Source organism: Sceloporus undulatus, chromosome 3 (assembly GCF_019175285.1).
Source record: "Sceloporus undulatus isolate JIND9_A2432 ecotype Alabama chromosome 3, SceUnd_v1.1, whole genome shotgun sequence".
Taxonomy (NCBI): Eukaryota; Metazoa; Chordata; class Lepidosauria; order Squamata; family Phrynosomatidae; genus Sceloporus; species Sceloporus undulatus.
Genome location: NC_056524.1, coordinates 106,882,274 through 106,902,307, shown reverse-complemented (window position 1 = coordinate 106,902,307; position 20,034 = coordinate 106,882,274). Strand labels below are relative to the sequence as shown.

The window sequence follows — 20,034 nt, the reverse complement described above, 5'->3', positions numbered from 1 at the left end:
AGAGATAGTAAAGGGGTAGTAGGCTCAGATAATAGGGATGATACCTATACAGTGTATTATATGTACAGTATAAACGTATGCAAAGCAATCTTGTAGCATTTTTTGAGACTACTGTACCTGGGTGAAAAGTTGCAGCACAAACCTTTGTAGACTTAGTCTGCTTCCTCAGATGCGAGTGTACAAAGTATCAAAGGTGCAAATCCCTTGGCTATGTTTTTGAATACAGTGTAATTGGCATTGTATGCCTCTCCACAAGCATAGATTCCCTTACCTCTGGAAACTCACAACAAAGAGTATCAAGTGGAACCCACTCACCTACTTTACATTTGTGTCTTGTGGCAAATGTCTTAAAACAAACAAACTTAATGGAAAAACTATGTTAGCACACTTTTAAACCCACAGGAAACAGCTACTGACATTTCCTTGCAGTGACTAACAGGCACACCTTAGGCTTTGGATAATAGTGAAGTAAGATGTTTTACTGATTTGTAGCAAGTCTGGACAACAGAAAGCTGATAATGTGCTATTCCTAATGTCTGTAGTATGCAGAAAAGGATATTTCATATATGCAGTTACCTAAACAGCATTCAATCTGGACTATTTCTGGAGCGATAAGCCTCTACATAGTATATAGCATTGGGAGATTTTCAAATAAATTTATTTTGTATTTTCATATGAAGACATAATTCTGGGCTTAAATATTACAAATTTCCTAAAATTAGTATCATTTTTTTAAAAAAAAATCACATTGATTGCATTTTATTCTTACAGTAATGGAAGTGTGTTTTTACAAAACATATATTAAATTATCCAACACTTACTTGGAAGGTTGTAGAGAATTGGTCAAGAGTCAGTCAACAGTAACGAAACTGAGGAAATTGTCAATCAGTGCAATTAAGCTAAGGAATGTACCCAGGCTTGCCATATTATCTTACATATTGTCCATTGATCTGAGCAATCTGATTTGCTCTACAAGTCTCTCTCAGTTTCTCTATTGTAGCCATCCGGAGACTTCCAGGCTCTGTAAATATTTTCTAGAATTAAGGATTAGGATTATATTAGTTTAGACCAGATTTCTGACAGGAGGGGGAGGACAGCATAGGGAGGATAGCATGCTTTAGGAGATAGAAAATAGAGATGCTTAGATTTTTGCATGTAAACACCACTACTGAACCACAAAGTTGTCACATGCACCGGGAAGCACCTGTTTCATGATTTTGGATATTTCATGTTTAGCATATTAAAGGGGTCAAAGGGTTTCACATGCACTACAACATTCAAGTTAGCCAGAATACAAATATATAGCATACTTGTTTTTTTAAAATAGCCATGATTTAAACTATTTGCAAGTTTTCTACCAGAAGATGTGATAACAGTTTTTTTCAGAAGACTAGGACATTATTGACTACAGTCGGCCCTTCTTATACACGGATTTTTATACACCGATTCAAGCATACACAGTTTGAAAATGTTCCAAAAAAGTATAAATTTACCTTGATTTTCCATTTTTTATAAGGGACACCATTTTGCTATGTCATTATATTTAATGGGACTTGAGCATACACGGATTTTATTATACACGGGGGATCTTGGAACCAAACACCAGCGTATAACAAGGGTCCACTGTATTCATTAACTGCTTTTAGCTTTATCTGCACTTAGCTTTTATTGCTAAATAGAACTTGGTTCTGATGCAGAGTATATTTACAAAACACTTCTGAAGGGCTCACAACACGTTTACACCAGCCATTAACTAATCCAGCAGAACCCCTCAAAGGAAAATTTAGATCCACCCATTCCTTCTTAGAAACCATATCAGGCTGTGGCATGCAAAACAAGAATAATGCCCCAACAAGCTTACAGGGGCCCAGAAGATGTGGTGGTACAACGAGAAACTCTTCATGTCAGTCTTATACAAATGCAACATACTATGTCAGAAACCTGGGGTTCAAGGTGCCATTCAGCTATGAAGCCAACTAGGTGGTCCTAGGCAAATCAATCTGTTCAAATAAATGTGAGACTATAATGTGAGGTCCTTGGTGAAGATCAGTACAGCCAATAGTGGTAAATAGTACTCCTGTGAACTCTCAGAAAAGCAGCAGCTGCTTATTGGTTTGAAAATATTCTGTCCTGCCATTGATAACACTAGATGAAAAATGTTGCAGTAGCAAGGGAAAGTAACATTCCAGTCAGATAATCACTACCGTTAACTAACATTGCTTTGAAAATTGTTTTTTTTTTCCTGACCATCATTGAATATTTTCACCACTCAAGAAGCATCCTCTATAGAGATCATAGAGTCAAAAGAGGCCTCAAGGACCATCCAGTCCAACCTCCTGCCATGCAGGAATGGGAAATCAAAGTATTCCCGATAGATGGCCATCCAGCCCCTGTTTAAAGACCTCCAAAGAAGGAGACTTCACCACCGTCTGAGGGAGTGTTCCACTGTCAAACGGATCTTACTGTCAGGAAGTTCCTCCTAATATTGAGGGGAAATCTCTTTTCCTGTAATTTGCTTCCCTTGCTCTGTGTCCTAGTCTCTGGAGCAGCAGAAAACAAGCTTGCTCCATCCTCAATATGCCATCCCTTCAAATATTTAAAGAGGGCTATCATAACACCTCTTAACCTTCTCATCTCCAGGCTAAACATACCCAGCTCCCTAAGTTGCTCCTCATGTCAGACACAGACACACGGAAAAGACTGCAATCCTATGTAGTTATTCTATGTGGACAGCAGAGTTCTGAGGAGAACAGTATTCCTTACGTATGCAACCTCTCCACACAACTGGAAACCTAGCTTGTTCCCTCCTCATACATTCAGATTAACCTCATCCTGAATGCCTAAGACCTGTGTGGAAACTCATTAAAGCAATACAACTGTGGTAAAACATTTTTGAAAACCACCACAGCCTTTAAAGCACAGATTTATAATACTAGAATGAGAACTCACCTGCATGAAAGTGTGACATTCTGTTACAAATGGTCCTTTGGTGATCTGCTTGAATTTGTCACAAATATCAGGGAAGTTAGTGGCTTCCAAAATGAAAGCTTGATGTTGCTTAATTAGTGTTAAGGCTACACGGAAGATTATTTTTGATCCCTCGTAGAACAAGCAGTCCCAAATTCGAAGTACTGTCTGTAGAAGGAGGAGGACTTTTGAGTGAATACAATGTGTACACTAGAAGTTAACAGTTAGCTAACACAGCTAAAAATACCTATCAAGTTTTGACTTGCCTCTACTGGAAGAATGTCAATGAATAAACATATAAACCAACGGGACACCACTAAAGTCCACATGATGCCATGCTTCTCCATTAACTCTGCCACAGCTGGTACTTTCATTTTTACCAGCTCTCCAAGGACTTCTTGATCTGTTTTGAGGCCCATCATTTCTGGACTATAATAATCTTTAGAAAGGGAAGAAGAAAATAAAAGCTAAGTCACCAAAAATGTCAGCCTGAAGACAGTAACTCGTGTCCAATATAGAACCACAGTGCATTATAACTGCAAAGTCTTTCTTGCTACTTGTCATAATCAGCCTTTCTTTCCACATATGGCATTGCACATTTGGAGATAAACATTTTGCCAAGCTACAGTTGCCATAACTGGGAGGGGCTGGGCCTCTTTTAAGCACAAGCTTTGAAAAAGGTTCTGCGTCCCATGGTTTGAACAGACACAATTCCAGATAATGAAAACATCACAGAGAATCAATTTGTGAGGAATGGGGGATAAACCTTTTGGTTTATCCTCAAGCCCTTACCTACATATAAGTCAACTAAGCCCACAGAATGTTCTGTGGAAACATGGCATTGTAACACATACCAGGGTCTCAAAAGCAGTCTACATGTAGCCAGTCTTTTATTTTTGGTCACCAAAGGCAATGCAGAAAAGTCAGAAGTGGAAGAGGGACTGAAGTCTCACTTCACATCAAGCTCTGGACATACTCAGAACTTGATGACACAATAACAGCAGGAATGTGCCTCACCACTTCTAACTCATTTCCCCAGCCCAGTTTTAAGTGAATGGCTGTCCTTTTTCATTCACTAGCAGTTCTACACATGCCAGACAGATTAGGTGAGGAGCAAACATCCCTCTCATCACAGCATAAGGTGAAAGACGGCCTCCTACAACTTGAGTTCCTTGAGTTGTATCCAGGCCTTGGGGAAAGAGAGAGCATGCATATGACTGCTGCTAGAAAAATATGATCATGGCTAGCTGCCAGAAAACTATTTGCAAACACCTGTGTCTCAGCCTGACCGCTACAAAGAAATACAACAAAATCCTTAGAACAGTGATATCTTTAGCAGGACAATGAAAAAGTACAAAATACATTATGCAAACTTTCAAAGCTTCATTGGTTTTCTCATCCGGAATGGTCAACATGCCTACCCCTGAATATTCTACAAAGAAATTGCTCCAAGGTAGTTCTTAATTCATTTCAGGCATCTAAAAATGTGACGCACATATTTTGATGCAAGAATGTGTAAATTACTGTTTGAGGAGAATAAACTCATGTACTGAGATATATGACCCTGACACAGAAATATCAATTAGTGCATATGGTCCAAAAAGATGCTAGGTAACAGAAATGAGATATACTGAGGCTAACCATATGCACCATTTTAAATGGGACAGTACTGAGTTGTTTTCCCCCCATATTTCCAGACCATTCCAATGTTTTAATGCAAATGTCAATTTTGTCCTTTCAAGAAAAAATTCTTATGTTGCAAAAATTGTTTGAAGATACCTGTTTGAAATTGTGGCTGTGAAAAAAAATTGTGTCACGGAGTGTGAGAGTTTTTATGATAAAGTGTTGAAATACCAAAATTTGCTGTGTGAGATTACTTCATTGGAGCAATATACATGGTACGATCATGGTGAGATATAGTTTCCCCTCTACGTCCACCTAATTTTTTGTATGAATTCTGTCATTGAAGAATAATTGTTAGATCAATATGTTCATGTAATAAAACTTTTTTTACCATCTTACTTTTACATAAATACATAATATTACATAACGCCGTCCCGTTTTGCCATCCCAACACCCCATTTTCATCTCAAAGAAATATAGTCAGCTTAGATATATTCTAAAGAAAGTGCAAAGGTAGGCCTAATGTAAAACGTAAAGAAAACAAAAACAATGACCACAGAGGATTTAAACAAATTCAACCTAGATAATGAGAAAATCAAAATAGTTATACGATTTCCCATACCTTGGATCAGACATTGATTAGAAGAACAGAGACTGCAGTCAATAAATCAGAAGGAGATTGGGAATGGTAAGGGCAGCTATGAAAGAACTACACAAAATCCCAAAGTGTAAAGATATACAGCTGAACAATAAAGTTAGAATCATTCAAGTCATTGTTCACTATTACCATGTACGTCTACGAGAGCTGGACAGTAAAGAAAGCAGACAGGAATAAAATTAATTCATTTGAGATGTGGTGCTGGAGAAGAGTGCTGAGGATCCCATGGACAGCTAAAAAGAGAAGCAAATGGACCCTAGAACAGATCAAGCCAAAACTCTCCTTGGAAACCAAGATGACTAATTGAGGCTGTCATATTTCAGCCACATAATGAGATAGCATGACTCATTAGAAAAGACTGATGCTGGGGAAGGTGGAGGGAAGTAGAAAGTGACAAAGACCACATACCAGATGGATAGATTCAGTCAGGGAGACCATGGGCCTGAGCCTGCAGGGCCTAAGCAGAGAGACAGAGGATAAGGGGCTTGGAGATGTCTCATTCACAGGATCGCCATGAGTCAAGATCAACTTGAAAGCAACGAACAACAAACAGATATGTTCCAATACAAGCCTTCTCCCCATTACTCCAAGTTTTTGTACATTGGGTAGAAATACAAGCATATGCAAGAGTTGGAAAAGAAACCACTAGATGGTGCTCTGTGACTTAAAGCAGGTGATCAGTCAAGGATAGGTCTACGTTCCTATAATTTGATCTGCTGCAATGGGGCAGCAGTTGCTGCTTTCAGTCTCTGAGACCATGGCAGAACAGATGAATGCCAAAGTTCCTAAAAGCACAGCACAGCACAGCACCATTCCAAGCAGACAGAAATACTACTAGAGCACTGGACTGAACACAGGCGGGACACTCCCATTATTGAGCCATTTTGCTCTAATGATCATAAATCGATCCAGTGAACACGGCCTGGAAATTAATGGAAAATATATTATGTACACTCCAGTGCTTTTATAACTTCTCCCTGTTGTTTTCATACGGTTAGTATGTCCCACCAATAGCTGTACCAAAGTCCTGCCAATGATAGAAACAAAAAAGCCCCACACATGCACACATGTGAAAGCTATTAACAAGTTGGAGGGCATTTTATTATTATATCTCTCACTTAGACTGAATAAGTAGTTAGAGTAAGTAATTGGGGATCAGCAGAAAAACCAAGGCTGGGTTTCATTAAGGTAGTTCTAAACGTATTAAGGCAGTTCTAAACAGGTGCAGGGAGAGAAAGGAAGTCAGAAGAAGACTGCCTTGAAGAGTAAATGGAGTATTTCTCAAGATTTTAGTTATTAAAAATATGAGGTCAATATTGATGGCGTGATTAGCCCTGCCAGTGTACTTAAAGACATCCCAGGAGGTAGGCAGCAGCAGGGGCAATAGTGGCATTAACTACTCTCTTTCCCAGTCCCATGCAAAATCCTGCTCCCTTCCTTAACCTAGACAGGATTATCAATGGTGCAACTGGAACAAATTCTTCAGGGGCCTCAGTGTCTAGCGTCACTGTTGCTGATACTGCATATGCATGCACAAACCCACACCCATAAAGCTTTTTGTGTTGTGATGGTGGTAAGAGAGAAATGCTACAGGTGAGAGAAGGGCTCTTTTCACTGTCCCCAACAACTAGTGGCACCTCATCCCCTTGTCTGACCAAATAATGAAAAATTAATAGCAAAATTGAAAGTTTTTAAAAATGCTGCCATTATTGGTCAGCATCACATTAGTGACAGACACAAGCATGAATCTACTTTACAATTGCATTCATAGTTGTTAGTCATTGTGAAGCTTGGTATTTCCTTCTTCCCTCTTCAATGACTAAAGCCTCCACTTCCCAGAGTCAACATTTCACTCCAAGTCACTGATAGAGAGTGGAGGGAATTAGAGACTATGACATCACTTGCTGAGACCTTTGGAGGACGTCTGGCAGATATTGGTAGGAGATGTTTTCAGTCTGTGTCTAGCTATGGCAACATATCATACAGTTTATGATACAGGCCAACTGGTATCATAAACTGCATGATATATTCAGAAGGCATTCAATTAAGGAGCAGGCTTAATTGTGTGTTGTTTTGTAAACTTAATGTCAGAACAATATGACAAAACCTTTGCCTAACAATTTTCCAGCCTCTCAGATTTGAAATATACCATCATCAGTTTTGCAGTAAAATTCAGATTTGCACTTAAGGAATATCTAGTGTTTCTATTTCAGCTATGCTCCAGCTATTATCTTTGGTTTTTGTAAGATTGAAGTGCTTATCTTTCTTGAATCTGCTAGAATCTGCCCCTTGCAAATTTTCCCAACTATTTCATGTCTTGTTTTCAGAATGCTCAGGTTTACCATAAATCTGGTGAGCAAGAGAGCTGCAAAGTAAAAGGGTGTCAAATTTTAATTGATCAGATTAACAATGCACACTAGCTCAAGACCAGTCTTTTAAAACATGGCACAAACAATTTTATAGAAGTCTGTTGGAGAAGAGGACAAAGAATAATTTCAGAATAATTTACGTTGTTCCACTGGCAAATGCTTAACAAAATAATCAAATGAAAAACTGGCAAATCTAGCTTCAAACATCTCAGGAACTAATGGAACATCAGTCATGGTGTAAACAGAAAACTAGGGCAAAATGAAAGGACTATTAACACAGAAAGTCAATGGCACCTTCTGATATAACAGCTTTTGAAACATCTAGGCTATTGGAAGGTTTACCATTTCAACTTCACATAATCTTCTAAATCAGAGATCGGAAAGCTGGTGATCTTCCAGATGTGGCTAACCTATAACTTCAACCCCACCTTTCAATTTTCCTTGATGGCCGGGACTGATGTGAGTTTGTTTTCAACAACATATACAGGGTTACAAACTCTCCACGCTTATCCTAAAAGAACATCTGTTATTTATATTATTTATCACAACTTCTATTCAAAAGCAAGTTCTTAACATCCTTAATTCAGGCAACTCAGTCAGCGTATAACCTTCATGAAGGTTATTTTAAAGTCTTTGTTATTAACTGTTTAGTGTCTTGTATCTTGAATATTTCAGTAATCTGTTTTCTTGCACAATGGCTGTAAAATCCCTTATAAAGCACCTCTTCTGCAAGTGGAGAGCTTGGGGGAATAGGATATCCAATCATTAGAAAGGAATGAAAAACAGCTGGGTTTGTGATGAGGGCAGGTCTCATCCAAGGACAGGTCTCTGTGGCCAAATCATCAGCAGCTGGGTTGTGAGAAATTTCCAAGAAAGAAAGAAAGAAACTGTGGCAGCCAATGGGCACGAATAAATAAAAATAAAACTGCTAGCCACCATCATCCCCTGCCTGGTATAGACTATATGATGAACTGCCTGCCTGGTGCAACATCATTTAATAATGGAGACTATCCATGTTGCCCACCTCTCCCCCATCATCATGACTTTCAATCTGTAAAATGTCTTAGAAGCCTGATGTAATCTTTTTTACATCAAATAAAAGCTTTCTTTCTAGTATTTCGTTTTTAAGTGCTTAGTTTTCAATTACTCCTTCTGAAGCTTTACACAGCACAAACCAAGATAGGCCTACTCATGTGTAAGCACCATTACCTTCAATGGAACTTATTAACAAGTAAAATAGTACCTACTTGTACAATTCAGAAGTCAGAAGCTGCACTGATTTCAATAAAACATATGGCCTCCTACACTCAGAAGGTATCCTTTCTTCCCTTGAAATAATAAGCAAGTGATGTTGCAATGAGAGAGAACTCCTGGCCCTTTCACAATACACAATTGTACCACTGTGATTGCACTGTAACTGCCATGGCAACACACTGTGGCAATCTGGGGATTGTAGTTTAGTGAGGCCCAAGAATTCTAAATGTCTCTCCCTAAACTGCCAGTCCCAGGATTCCACAGGACAGAAGCAAGGCCATTAAAACGGAATCAGTGCTATAATTCGGTAGTGTAAAAGGGGCTCCAGGGAGTTCTGCTTGTTGGTGTAGAGGGCTGTAGACTCAAAGATTGGCTAGAAAATGTGGCCAAAGTGACTGATATGTGCCAGTGGAATAAGGAGTTTGAAAATAAAGCAAGGGAACAAACACCACAGAAGAAGTGAAAGGAGCCGGAGAACTTTAAATTGTCACTTTTTATAGTACTAAAGGAAAACTACTGTCATGGGAGATCACACAAATGGTGACTTGTCCTTCTTGATCTTTCTATGAATAATGGGAAAAAAAGAATTTACAGAAATATCAGAATGCTACCAAACATAATAAACATAACTTTCCCTCTTTTTGGATTAGTTTACTATCCTTCCCCAAACCCAAATGCAAAAGGCCTCAATCACGTAAGTCCACCTGAAGTGACATAGTGCCAGTAGAGAGATTTACAACCTTACTGAATGTCACACTTTAGCAAGTTCTACTCTTAAGAAGATCACGATCCAATAATGCTATACAGTAGAAAAAAAATTGGAGAGAAAGAATGCAATTAGGTGTTTTCTGCTTTGGGATCAAGAACTGGGATGTGTGGATTCGTGCCTAACATAGGACTAGCTGGCTGTATGTCCCATATCTAGGATCAAACACTGACCAGAATGGAGACTGCAGTCAAGAAATGCGAAGAAGACTAGGAATGGGAAGGGCAGCTATGAAAGAACTGGAAAAGATACTGAAGAGCAAAAACATACAACTGAGCACTAAAGTCAGAATCGTTCAGGCCATTGTATTCCCAACTACCATGTACAGATGTGAGAGCTGGATAGCGAAGGAAGTAGGCAGAAAGCAAATCAGCTCATTTGAAATGTGGTGCTGGAGAAGAGTACTTAGGATACCATGGACAACCAAGAAGACAAACAAATAGGTTATTGAACAGATCACACCAGGTTCTCCTTGGAAGCAAGTATGATCAAGTTGAAACTATCATATTTTGGCCGCATAATGAGAAGGCATGGATCACTAGAAAAAACAATAATGCTAGGAAAGGTGGAGGGTAGAAGAAAGAGAGGAAGACCACAAACCAGATGGATAGACTCAATCAGAGGAGCTATGGGCAAAGGCTTGCGGGATCTGGGCAAGACAGAGGATAGGGATTCTTGAAGATGTCTCATCTACGGGGTTGCCATGAGTCGGAACCGACTCAAGGGGAACTAACAACAACAAATGTCAGATAAGTTTGTTAAGACTAGAATTCACCACTGGTCAAAATTGTTTATTACATGTTTTTTTCTATAGTATTATGCTCTGTTTGGACTTGGACGTTTTAAATTTGTATTTTAAAAAGTATGGCCCAAATCCCATACTTTCAAAGTAACTGCAACACAGCTCAGTCATTGTACTTATGTCTACTGATGCCACCTCTCAAATAACAACCTTTGCAGCCTGGTTGTGCCCTGGTTGAAGCATTTCCAAGGTACTGGAGATGGGGCACTGGGAAACGATATCTACTATGGGAATATGCTGTTCTCATATTCCCATAGGAATATGCCTGTTCTCGACACACATGGGGTGTGTCGAGAACAGGCAGCTGGAGAGATCCCTCAAGAGCCCTGCTGCAACTGCCTGTCTCAATGCATCCTATGATCAGGAGAGCATTCAGATGTTATTTCCCAATCTCCCAATCTCTAGCACTTTAGAAATATTTCAATCTAGCCACTTTGCTGTTCTGTGCCTTCTAGTAGTTTATGACTTATGGCGACACTAGGATGGGTTTTTCTTGGCAAGATTTGTTCTGAGGGGTTTTTCCTTTGCCCTCCTCTGATGCTGAGAGACTGTGACTTGCCCACTGCCAGGCTGCAAACGTGGATTTCCAGGGTCATATTCAGTTATTCACAACTGTAAATCTGAATTCTCAGCAGGTACAAGATCATAAGTATAGCTTTTGATTTCGTAACTGAACAGGATGCAAGCTATTGTTGATTTTTTATTTTTAGGTTAAAACTGCTATACACGATGTACAATACCACACAGAATAAAATATAGCTATTTTCCGATTATTCTTTCCTAATTTGTGATATTAAACAGTCCTTCTCCGCCTTAGAATAAAGAGCAAATACAATTTAAATTTTTGTTATATAGTCATGTATGTGATTTCCCAGGGTAACAGCATTCTTATATTGTTTTAGAAAATATTTCTCCCTCTCATAATTGAGGCACCAGTTCCCATCTAATATCAGAAGCTAAGCAAGGTCAGCCATGTTTATTACTTGGAAGGGAGAATAGCAGGTGTGGTAAGAAGTCAATGGCAAATTACCGCTACAGAAGAAACCCATTGTTTCTCAGTTCAAGCTTTATTATATTGTTTACTGCAGACACCCTGCTTTAGCCTGGCATGAAAGTCTGTATTTCTCCAGCCCTCCTTTACTGTCTTTCTAATGTTGGTGCTACTTAAAAAATTCTTCCAACTAGACAGAGGACAAAGAGGAAAGGGAGGCTGGGAAGGCATGAAAATACTTTATTAAAAGGATCTTATTTTTCAGAGGTTTATTAATTATACCTGTAAATTCATTCAAACCATCTTTTTAGTCTGTGGTACATTAAATAAATTTTGAGTTGGAACTTAGGGTTTCCTCTACATGGAAAGGATAGTCACAATGCAGTGTGAAAGCAGGTCATCATAAGGGAAAAGCTATAGACATGTATTGCTACCATTTAAAAATAAACACAGAAAATTAACAGCAACATAGAATATTAAAATAGGACATACCAGGCAATATTCGACCAATGAGAGCATCTAACAACCAGAAGGACTGCTCCTCATTTCTTGTTATAAGAATCAGGTAGCCAGCTATGAAATTCATACCCTAAGGTTTTGTTTTTTTTTTTAAAGAAAAGGAAAAAGAAAAATCTATTTAGGTTTGATGCAGCTGCCAAAAACTGTCACCAAAATAATAACTTCTGACCAAATATTATTTTACTTCAGTTTTCATGTGGTGATGTTTCAGTGATTTTATATTATTACACTCTGTTATATTTTATACTGTACAGTACTGTACTGTATTTTTTAATTTTTGTTTCTATGTGTTTGTCTAAAGACCACAATAAATTTCATCCATTCTATTTATTTAAACCTACTTGACCAGTACTAATGCACTATCACTTTGAGCAACACTGTGTTCATTACAACTGCCTGAAGATTATAGAGAGTTGCAATTTGACAAGTCTGAAGGGCAAAAGGTTGAAGAAGGTTGATTAAAACTTCGACAAAGTAATTTTGGAAGTGTATACACTCAGGTTAATGTAAATGAGTTAGTTTGGGATTTTTTAACAATATTTTGCTATGTTTGTGCAGCTTATTGTTTTTTAATGCAGGAAAACTTGGGTTTCTTTTGCAACACATGGCACGCAATCACAAAAACGTCTATTCAGGAAATTCTGAATTGTAACATTGTTTTAAAATATTCATGACTACTAGTATCGGTTGCACTTGCTCAAGTCTATCTTTTGTATTCGTGTCTGGTTTCTCCTTTTTCTTTTGAATCCTCCCTGATCCTCTTTCACTATTTGTTTTTTATCTTCTTACCATGCTCTTCCATGCGGGGAAAGTAATATACTTCCGTTTTTATCTCACAAACAGCACCAATTTAGGCTCAAGCAGAAAAGAAAAGCCAAATACAGAAGATTCTTGGAAAATACTAATACTGTATTCCCCTCCACCTTTAAAGTTTCAGTTAATTCAAATAGACCAATTGTCTTTTCACATTCCAGGAGTTCATAACCATCTGTTCCCATCTAATGGGCACCCTCCAACAAATCCCTCACAGCACACACACCCAGCCTGTCTGTAAAAAGCCAACAGCTGTTGTAAAAACTGTACAGTGTTGTTGTGGGTATTTGCACTCTAACTCTGACAATCTCTTTTCAGTCATCACACTCTGTCAGTTTGCTTGATAATAGCAACCATGGTGACAGAGGGGTATTTGGCAAGTTAAAAACTGTAACAGGCACAAAAGGCTGCCCCTCAGAAGATATTGAGGGAGAAAACACATTCACTAATTGTACAGGCCAGCATAAGACAGAACTGTTGCACATAATAGCAAACCAAAACTCTGCTTAACTCTTCTAAGAGAAAGTTCACAGTTACATTTCTCAAAACAAGCCAGTGGTATGATGCATTAACATTAGTGCACTGAGAAGCGTTACAAAGACCCTGAAAGCCAAGCCCAGGTTATACACAATTGCATACACTGTTTTCTGTACTTAGTGGGTATTTAAGAAGCAAAGCAATCGGCCCCCTACCCTTACATTATTCATATTTTAGCATACAGATTCTTTTATTCAACTGGAAAGACTTTGGCCTGAAATCTATTGGTTAATCCCAATGAAACAGACCCACTGAATTAGCTGTGAAATGTTCAAATAACATTTGTGTAAATCTCATGATTCAATGGGTCTTCTCTTGTTGGAAATACCAATACAATTCAGGTTTCTGCTTTCTTTTAAAAATGCTCCATTGTCTGCTAACAGATCTACTGATTTACAGTTACTTTTGGAGAAAACTGGTAGTTTGTTTTACAGATTAGGTCACAATCCAATGAGGCTAAAGTAAGAGGATTCAGCATTGCTCTTTTGAAACAGGTTGGATAACTAGACCAGTGGGTTCTCAAACTTTCTTCCACCAGATGATTTGAAATTCATTTCCCAGAATCCCAGGTCACTGATAAAGCTGACCAAGGTTGGAGGACCAAAGTTGGAGAACTACAGCTCTAGATAATGATCTGAACCACAATATTAGCCCCCCTCTGGCAAGTACTGTAGCCCAACCATAATCTGGAAGGCCATAATTTGCCTATTCCTGCTTTGTATGATTTATGATCTAATCCTGTAGTACTAAGAACAAGTTTGTTGTCTGTTGTATGCCTTCATGTCATTTCTGACTTATGGCACATCTTCAACAAATTTATCAGAGACATTTCTTAACAAGACTTGTTCAGTGGTTTGTCATTGCCTTACTGTGAGGCTGAGAGTATCTGACTTGGTCAACATCACCCAATGGATTTCTGTGGCTGAACAAGGATTTGAACCTGGGTATCCCAGTCCGACACTCAAACCACTATACTGTATCATTCTGGCTGTCTTGGTCCTTCTTAAAATGGCAGTGCTCCACCCATGGGATTCCACTCCTTGATGCTTTTTTTAGAACCAAGCAAAGAACAACATTCTTCTTCTGGGCGTTTAATGAGTTTTACTAGCTTTCAGTGATGTTTAATGGGTCCAGGACTCAAATCATTATACCACCACTGGATCAAATGAGAGACTCCCCCTCCTTTTGGCCAGCAGCCCTATGTGCAATATATTATTATTATTATTATTATTATTATTATTATTATTATTATTATTATGCATGCATGTGCCATGAGTTTGTGGACATCTGCAAACCACTACTCTGCTGCTTCATCATGGCATGTGGTTGACTCTAGGCAAGCCCTGGTAAGTTTTACCAAGTTGTCACTGTTATTGATGTGTGACTTCAAGTTGTTTCCAACTTACGGCAGCCCTAAGGTGACCCTATCACAGGGTTTTCTTGGCAAGTTTCTTTTGAGGGGGGTTGCCATTGTCATCCTCTGAGGCTAAGAGAGTGTAATGCACAAGGTCACTCACTGGGTTTACATGGCCAAGTCAGCATTCAAACACTGGTCTCCAAAGTCATAGTCCAACACTCAAACCACTACGCCATACTTGCTCTTTCTACCAAGATGTTTTGATATCTAATATACAATAATTCATGTCTGCCATCCAAAGACCAGACAGTTTAAGTACAGAAGCCTTATAACCAGACATTTGGCCAATGGGCCACAGCAATTAAGGAAAGATACACAATAGCACTCACCTTTTGCAGACAATAGAACCAAGTGTATGGAAATTATAGTTCATTACTATTGATGTGCTTTTTCATTGTACTGAAGCCTTTATGTACTTGTAGAGTGCGCCTGCGCCACGCGGAGATGCATTTTACGCAACTTCCAGTTTACACGGAAGCCACTTAGGGAGGGAAACAATGGTGCGTACGCCCATGGTACATGTGCACTGCTCTGTCACATGCACTCACCCCATTATTTTCTATGGGGCTTGAGCATAGGTGGATTTTCCCTTATGCGGGGGGGATCTGGAACGGATCCCCTGCGTAAGGAGAGGGCCCACTGTACTTACTATTGTTCATGTTTATTTTATATGTTGTATATGTCATTGTACATTACTTGCTTTAATATATTATTTATAGCATATAAAATGGTTATTTGTACATATACTTTTATATAGCATTACATAACATTATCTTTATATTATATGCTTCACATTTATTTTGTGATATCTATACTGTTTTGATCATAGTCTGGTTCTGTTGTCCATAGCAATTATGAACACAATGACACTGTAAAATACTTTTGACCTACATCACTGAAGGGACTTCAGTGGGACACTGATGCACTGAGCTTTACACTGTTCAAGTTATGGGTAAGTGCTTCAGGAATAGTAAACTTCTACCCCACTTACCAAGCTCAAAAGACACTTTATGTGTTGTGGCACTAACTGCTGCTCACATGACTGTGGCCAAAAAATGTTCTTCAGTCTTGGGTTCTAGTCTCCAGGCTAATTTGATCATATGCTCAACTGTGGCCAAGAAATATTCTTCAGTCTTGGGTTCTGGTCTCCAGGCTAATTTGGTCTTATGCTCATTTGAAGTCAAGAAAAGAGCCTTCCAACAGAGCATTTATAAGATATATACGAAAGAAATATCCCAAGTTGCATACCTAGATGCATTCTGCCCATACTCTTTATGCTGAGCCTGTGCTTCTTCCACCCCCAACCTTTCCTTCTGTCAAATCTGATACTGAAAGAAGGAGCATGTTCAACATGCAATGTTAGTTTACTATTTCTGAGAATGTTTTTGAAATGAAGCCAAGTAAACCCCAGATGTGAGGAAGCCAATTGTATTAGGGACTATTTTGGACTGGGTTAGAAAGGTATACATGAAGGAAGGCAACTGGAAATTGCTAACATTCTGAGTATTAAAATATGAAAATGCCACAAAGAAATTATTCAGTCTGTGAAACCTACACTGGCTGCATCACATTCATGCCTACTACAATGTTAATTGTTCCTACTTCAGAGGTAACATATACTTGCCTTCTTAAAGTTACATACCTGGCAGTATCCCACTGACTGATTATGGTGTCCATATGCCACTAAAACATTGTACAGTGTTTTCTGTAAACAGGGGTCAGCAGTTTTGCGGAATCTTATATTATCTGGAAATGTCCTATTCATGTCTAAAAAAAGAAACAAACAATTTAAAATATCTACAAAGCCATTTGGACCATGGAACAATGTCTTAGGATTTAAATCATCCATTCCACCCTTGCAGATAATGAATGATGAAATATTTCCTACAGACATTTGTTCTAATCACTTTGGAATACATTTGAAGACTGCAATCCAATCCATACTCACTTGTGCACCCACAAAACATACTGAAGGCAACTGGAGTTATGTGTGTAAATTTACTGAAAGGATTACAGTCTTCAAATACAATACAAAAGAGAGAGATGTGCACATTGAAATCAAAGGCACTTATGCAAACAATTGTACCTTTCCAACATAAGCCCATTTATTTAAAAGTAATTCCCAATTAGTTCAATAAAACATACTTCCTGGTAAGTATGCTGGTTTTACAGCCTTAATAGACACTTTAATAGTTTTAATGAAACTAAAGGAGCAGAGAGCAGATAAAATACAGATACTAACCTATGTTAGCAATGTTACATTGGATAAAATATGACTACAGTTGGCCCTCTGTTTTTGTAGGGAATCCATTCTGGAAGAGAAAACAGAGGCTCACGCATATTCAAGCCCCATAGGCTTGAATGGGGCATGCCCATGTGTGCACAGCACACCATTGCAAATAGCGGAGGTCGTCCCTCCGCAGATATTCGAGGGCGTGGATCTCAGATCCGCAAGTTAGGAGGGGCAACTGTAATTCTCTTACTTAAACTCCCATATTAATTCCAGGCAAGCAGAACTAATAAAACAGGCCAGCACAGATTTAAATTGTCAAAAAAATGCACTGCTCAATTCTTTTATGTAGCTTAATTTTTTATGTAGCTTAATTTTCATAAATGAAAAAAAAAACCCATGTTGTTTTACGTAAGTGGAAAGCAAAAGCCAGGAAAACCTTTTCAGTATGTAAAGAGTTCAATTTGTGGTTCACTCCAAACTCTTGTGATATAGCTGAATATTGAAACAGTTATTTCTCCACTGGCAATCCAATTTTAATCCAATTTTGCCTAAACACTGTCACGTTAACCTAGACACCACAAATATTGAATTAATAGAACAAGGTTTCTGTTCTTAAATGAATAATTAGAAATGGCTCAAGATCTAGATCATTTTCTTTGGTTTAAAAAACCCTATAAATATTATTATCATCTTTATTTATAGCCTGCCCTTCCCCCAAAGCTGGGACTCGAATACTCCTTAGTGTTTCACACTATGAATGTGTTGTGACTGAATTTCTTAAGAGATCTGTAAAAGATGCATGTGCTATTTATTACATGTTACAACTATACATTGGCTGACACCCTGTTGGTTAGTCCCAACTAGAGCAGACTCATTCAATCAATTGTTGAATTATAGGTCAACATATAAGTAAATGCCACCGAATCAACAGGATCACTCTATTCAGGTCCTACAAAAGAATTTAGTCTATTATATATTTACTGTAGAAAACAAAATGAATAGTAATGTGAAATGGTCCTATATATTCAAGCTGAAAGGGGGGACATGTAGTGGCACTTAAATCTTAATAAAAGGGAACACTGTGGTTAGATGTTTGTATCAACAAAAACCCTCAGAAATTTCTAGAGGGAGTCTATTATAATGAGAAATGGAGCTAACAGGAAGACATAAGGGATGCTTCAAAGGATGTCTCTTCTAAACCTATAAAAGTGTGTGAAGTGTCCCAAATTATTTTTATCTCTCTATATACCAAAATAGTCTTCTGAACATCTTTTATTCATTTTGTATATCCTTATTTCACCTAATTGTTCATTGATTTAACATAATCCTTTTGTATGTTTTCTAGGAACAGAAAGGAGACTAGGTTTCTCGTCTGTGTTTTGGAGTTCAAAGATTAGCCTGTTAAGATGACCTTGAATAATCACTTTAACCACTTACCTGGAACACTGGTACTATGAACAGGAAGCTTCTTTGCATAGATTGTTGCATCAGCCTGATTACCTTAAGTTTCCATTACGCCATATTCAAAAATGAACCCCACACCCGATTGGAGAAGTTTGTCTTAGGTCAACTTTCCTCCACCACCTATCTAAACAAAGGCTACTAGAATCTTTTTTATAAGTCATAGTTATTTTTTTAATGTTATTTTCACTTCAATCTTGAATTAATTAAAATACAAATGATGTAGGGAAAGAACTTCAAAAGACTTGCCCTTCAGAAACAGCATACTATCCAGCCTTTCCCAATAAGCCATGCTAGCTGGGAATGATGGCAGATGAAGTCCCAACACATTTGGAGGGCACCAACTCAGAACGGTTGACTATGTGATAACAGCATAGGACATCAGCTTTAACTATTCAAGTCATTATTCCAGCCACATAACTGGAAAAACACTTGACTGCCAATATCCAAGCTTAGCCACTACCACCATCATTTCACACACTTTTTTTTAAAAAAAGTCATCTGTAATACGGCAGTAAGAAAGTTATTCTATAAACTATGGCTTTTTACACCTGTGGGGACTGAAACTCTACTACCAAGAGAGCTATATGTAAAAGACAACACCAGGAACTTAGCTAAAATAACTGTGCACATAAGGATGAAACAGGCAGAGAAATTGTCAAGAAAAAGTTCCTTGCTGTATCTGCCAAAAGGAGTATGTATAAGAACAATCCATTCACACATCTCCATATGTCAATCCAAGGCCAAAATTGCCTGCACTACAAGCTTCTAGGTATTCAGACAAAATATACATATATAAATGTATTTAGAAGCTAACCTGTTTTAATTGTTTCCACCAGCTTGTCATTTTTGTCTCCATCAAGTAACTTCTGGTAGTATCCAGGGTTTTGTTCCATGTGTGTCTGAGCACCACTGACCACCATCCAAACCAGTGGACGGTGCTCATTGGGAATGCCTTTCCTGATATAGCGTTTTGCTGCAAACACAAATATATATATATATTATATGAAGAGAAATTTTCTATTTGTGTAAGACAGAGGATATAGTATATTAAGGGGATTAAAAAAATCTTAATTACTGGTGAATTCATTAAAAAGAAATATATTTCAATGCATTAAAACCATTAAAAAGCTGGGTGAATCCTTGATTCCTGCTTCTCCAGAGACTAGGACATAAAACAATGGATTCAAACAACTAGGAAAAGAGATTCTATCAGGAAGAGCTTCCTGGTGATAAGAGCTTTTTGAAAGTGGAACATGCTGCCTCAGAGAGTGATGGAGTTTCGTTCTTTGGAGATTTTTAAACAGAGGCTGGATGGCCATATATTGGGAGTGGTTTGATTGTGTCTTCTTGCTTGACAGGGGGTTGGGCTGGATAGCCCTTGGGTTTTCTTCCAGCTTCTAAGAAAAACAGAAAATCTCAGGAACAAGTGAAAATATCATTGCTGTGTGTGTGTGTGCTGGTAGACTACTCCAAAGCCTTTTTAGATTACTAAAAACCCAGAGGTGGAGGGATAAGACAAAAATGAATGCACACTCTTTAGCCCTTGTATGAATTAGGAAAATAAGCAAGGTAATTATTTTTAATATTATTATTGTTTTGCCTTGCTCTGTACCATCTCTTT

At 38.2% G+C, this 20,034-nt stretch overlaps 1 protein-coding gene across 1 annotated transcript in view; it reads right to left on the bottom strand.

The window, feature by feature from the left end:
- Positions 1-41: 41 nt before the first annotated feature.
- GRTP1 (growth hormone regulated TBC protein 1) overlaps positions 42-20,034 on the bottom strand; it is a 30,682-nt gene continuing 10,689 nt past the window's right edge. The window contains 6 exon segments of the mRNA XM_042456343.1: positions 42-1,034; positions 2,950-3,135; positions 3,234-3,406; positions 11,923-12,019; positions 16,359-16,483; positions 19,228-19,386. Coding sequence (XP_042312277.1) covers positions 927-1,034; positions 2,950-3,135; positions 3,234-3,406; positions 11,923-12,019; positions 16,359-16,483; positions 19,228-19,386 — 848 coding nt within the window. The 3' untranslated portion in view covers positions 42-926.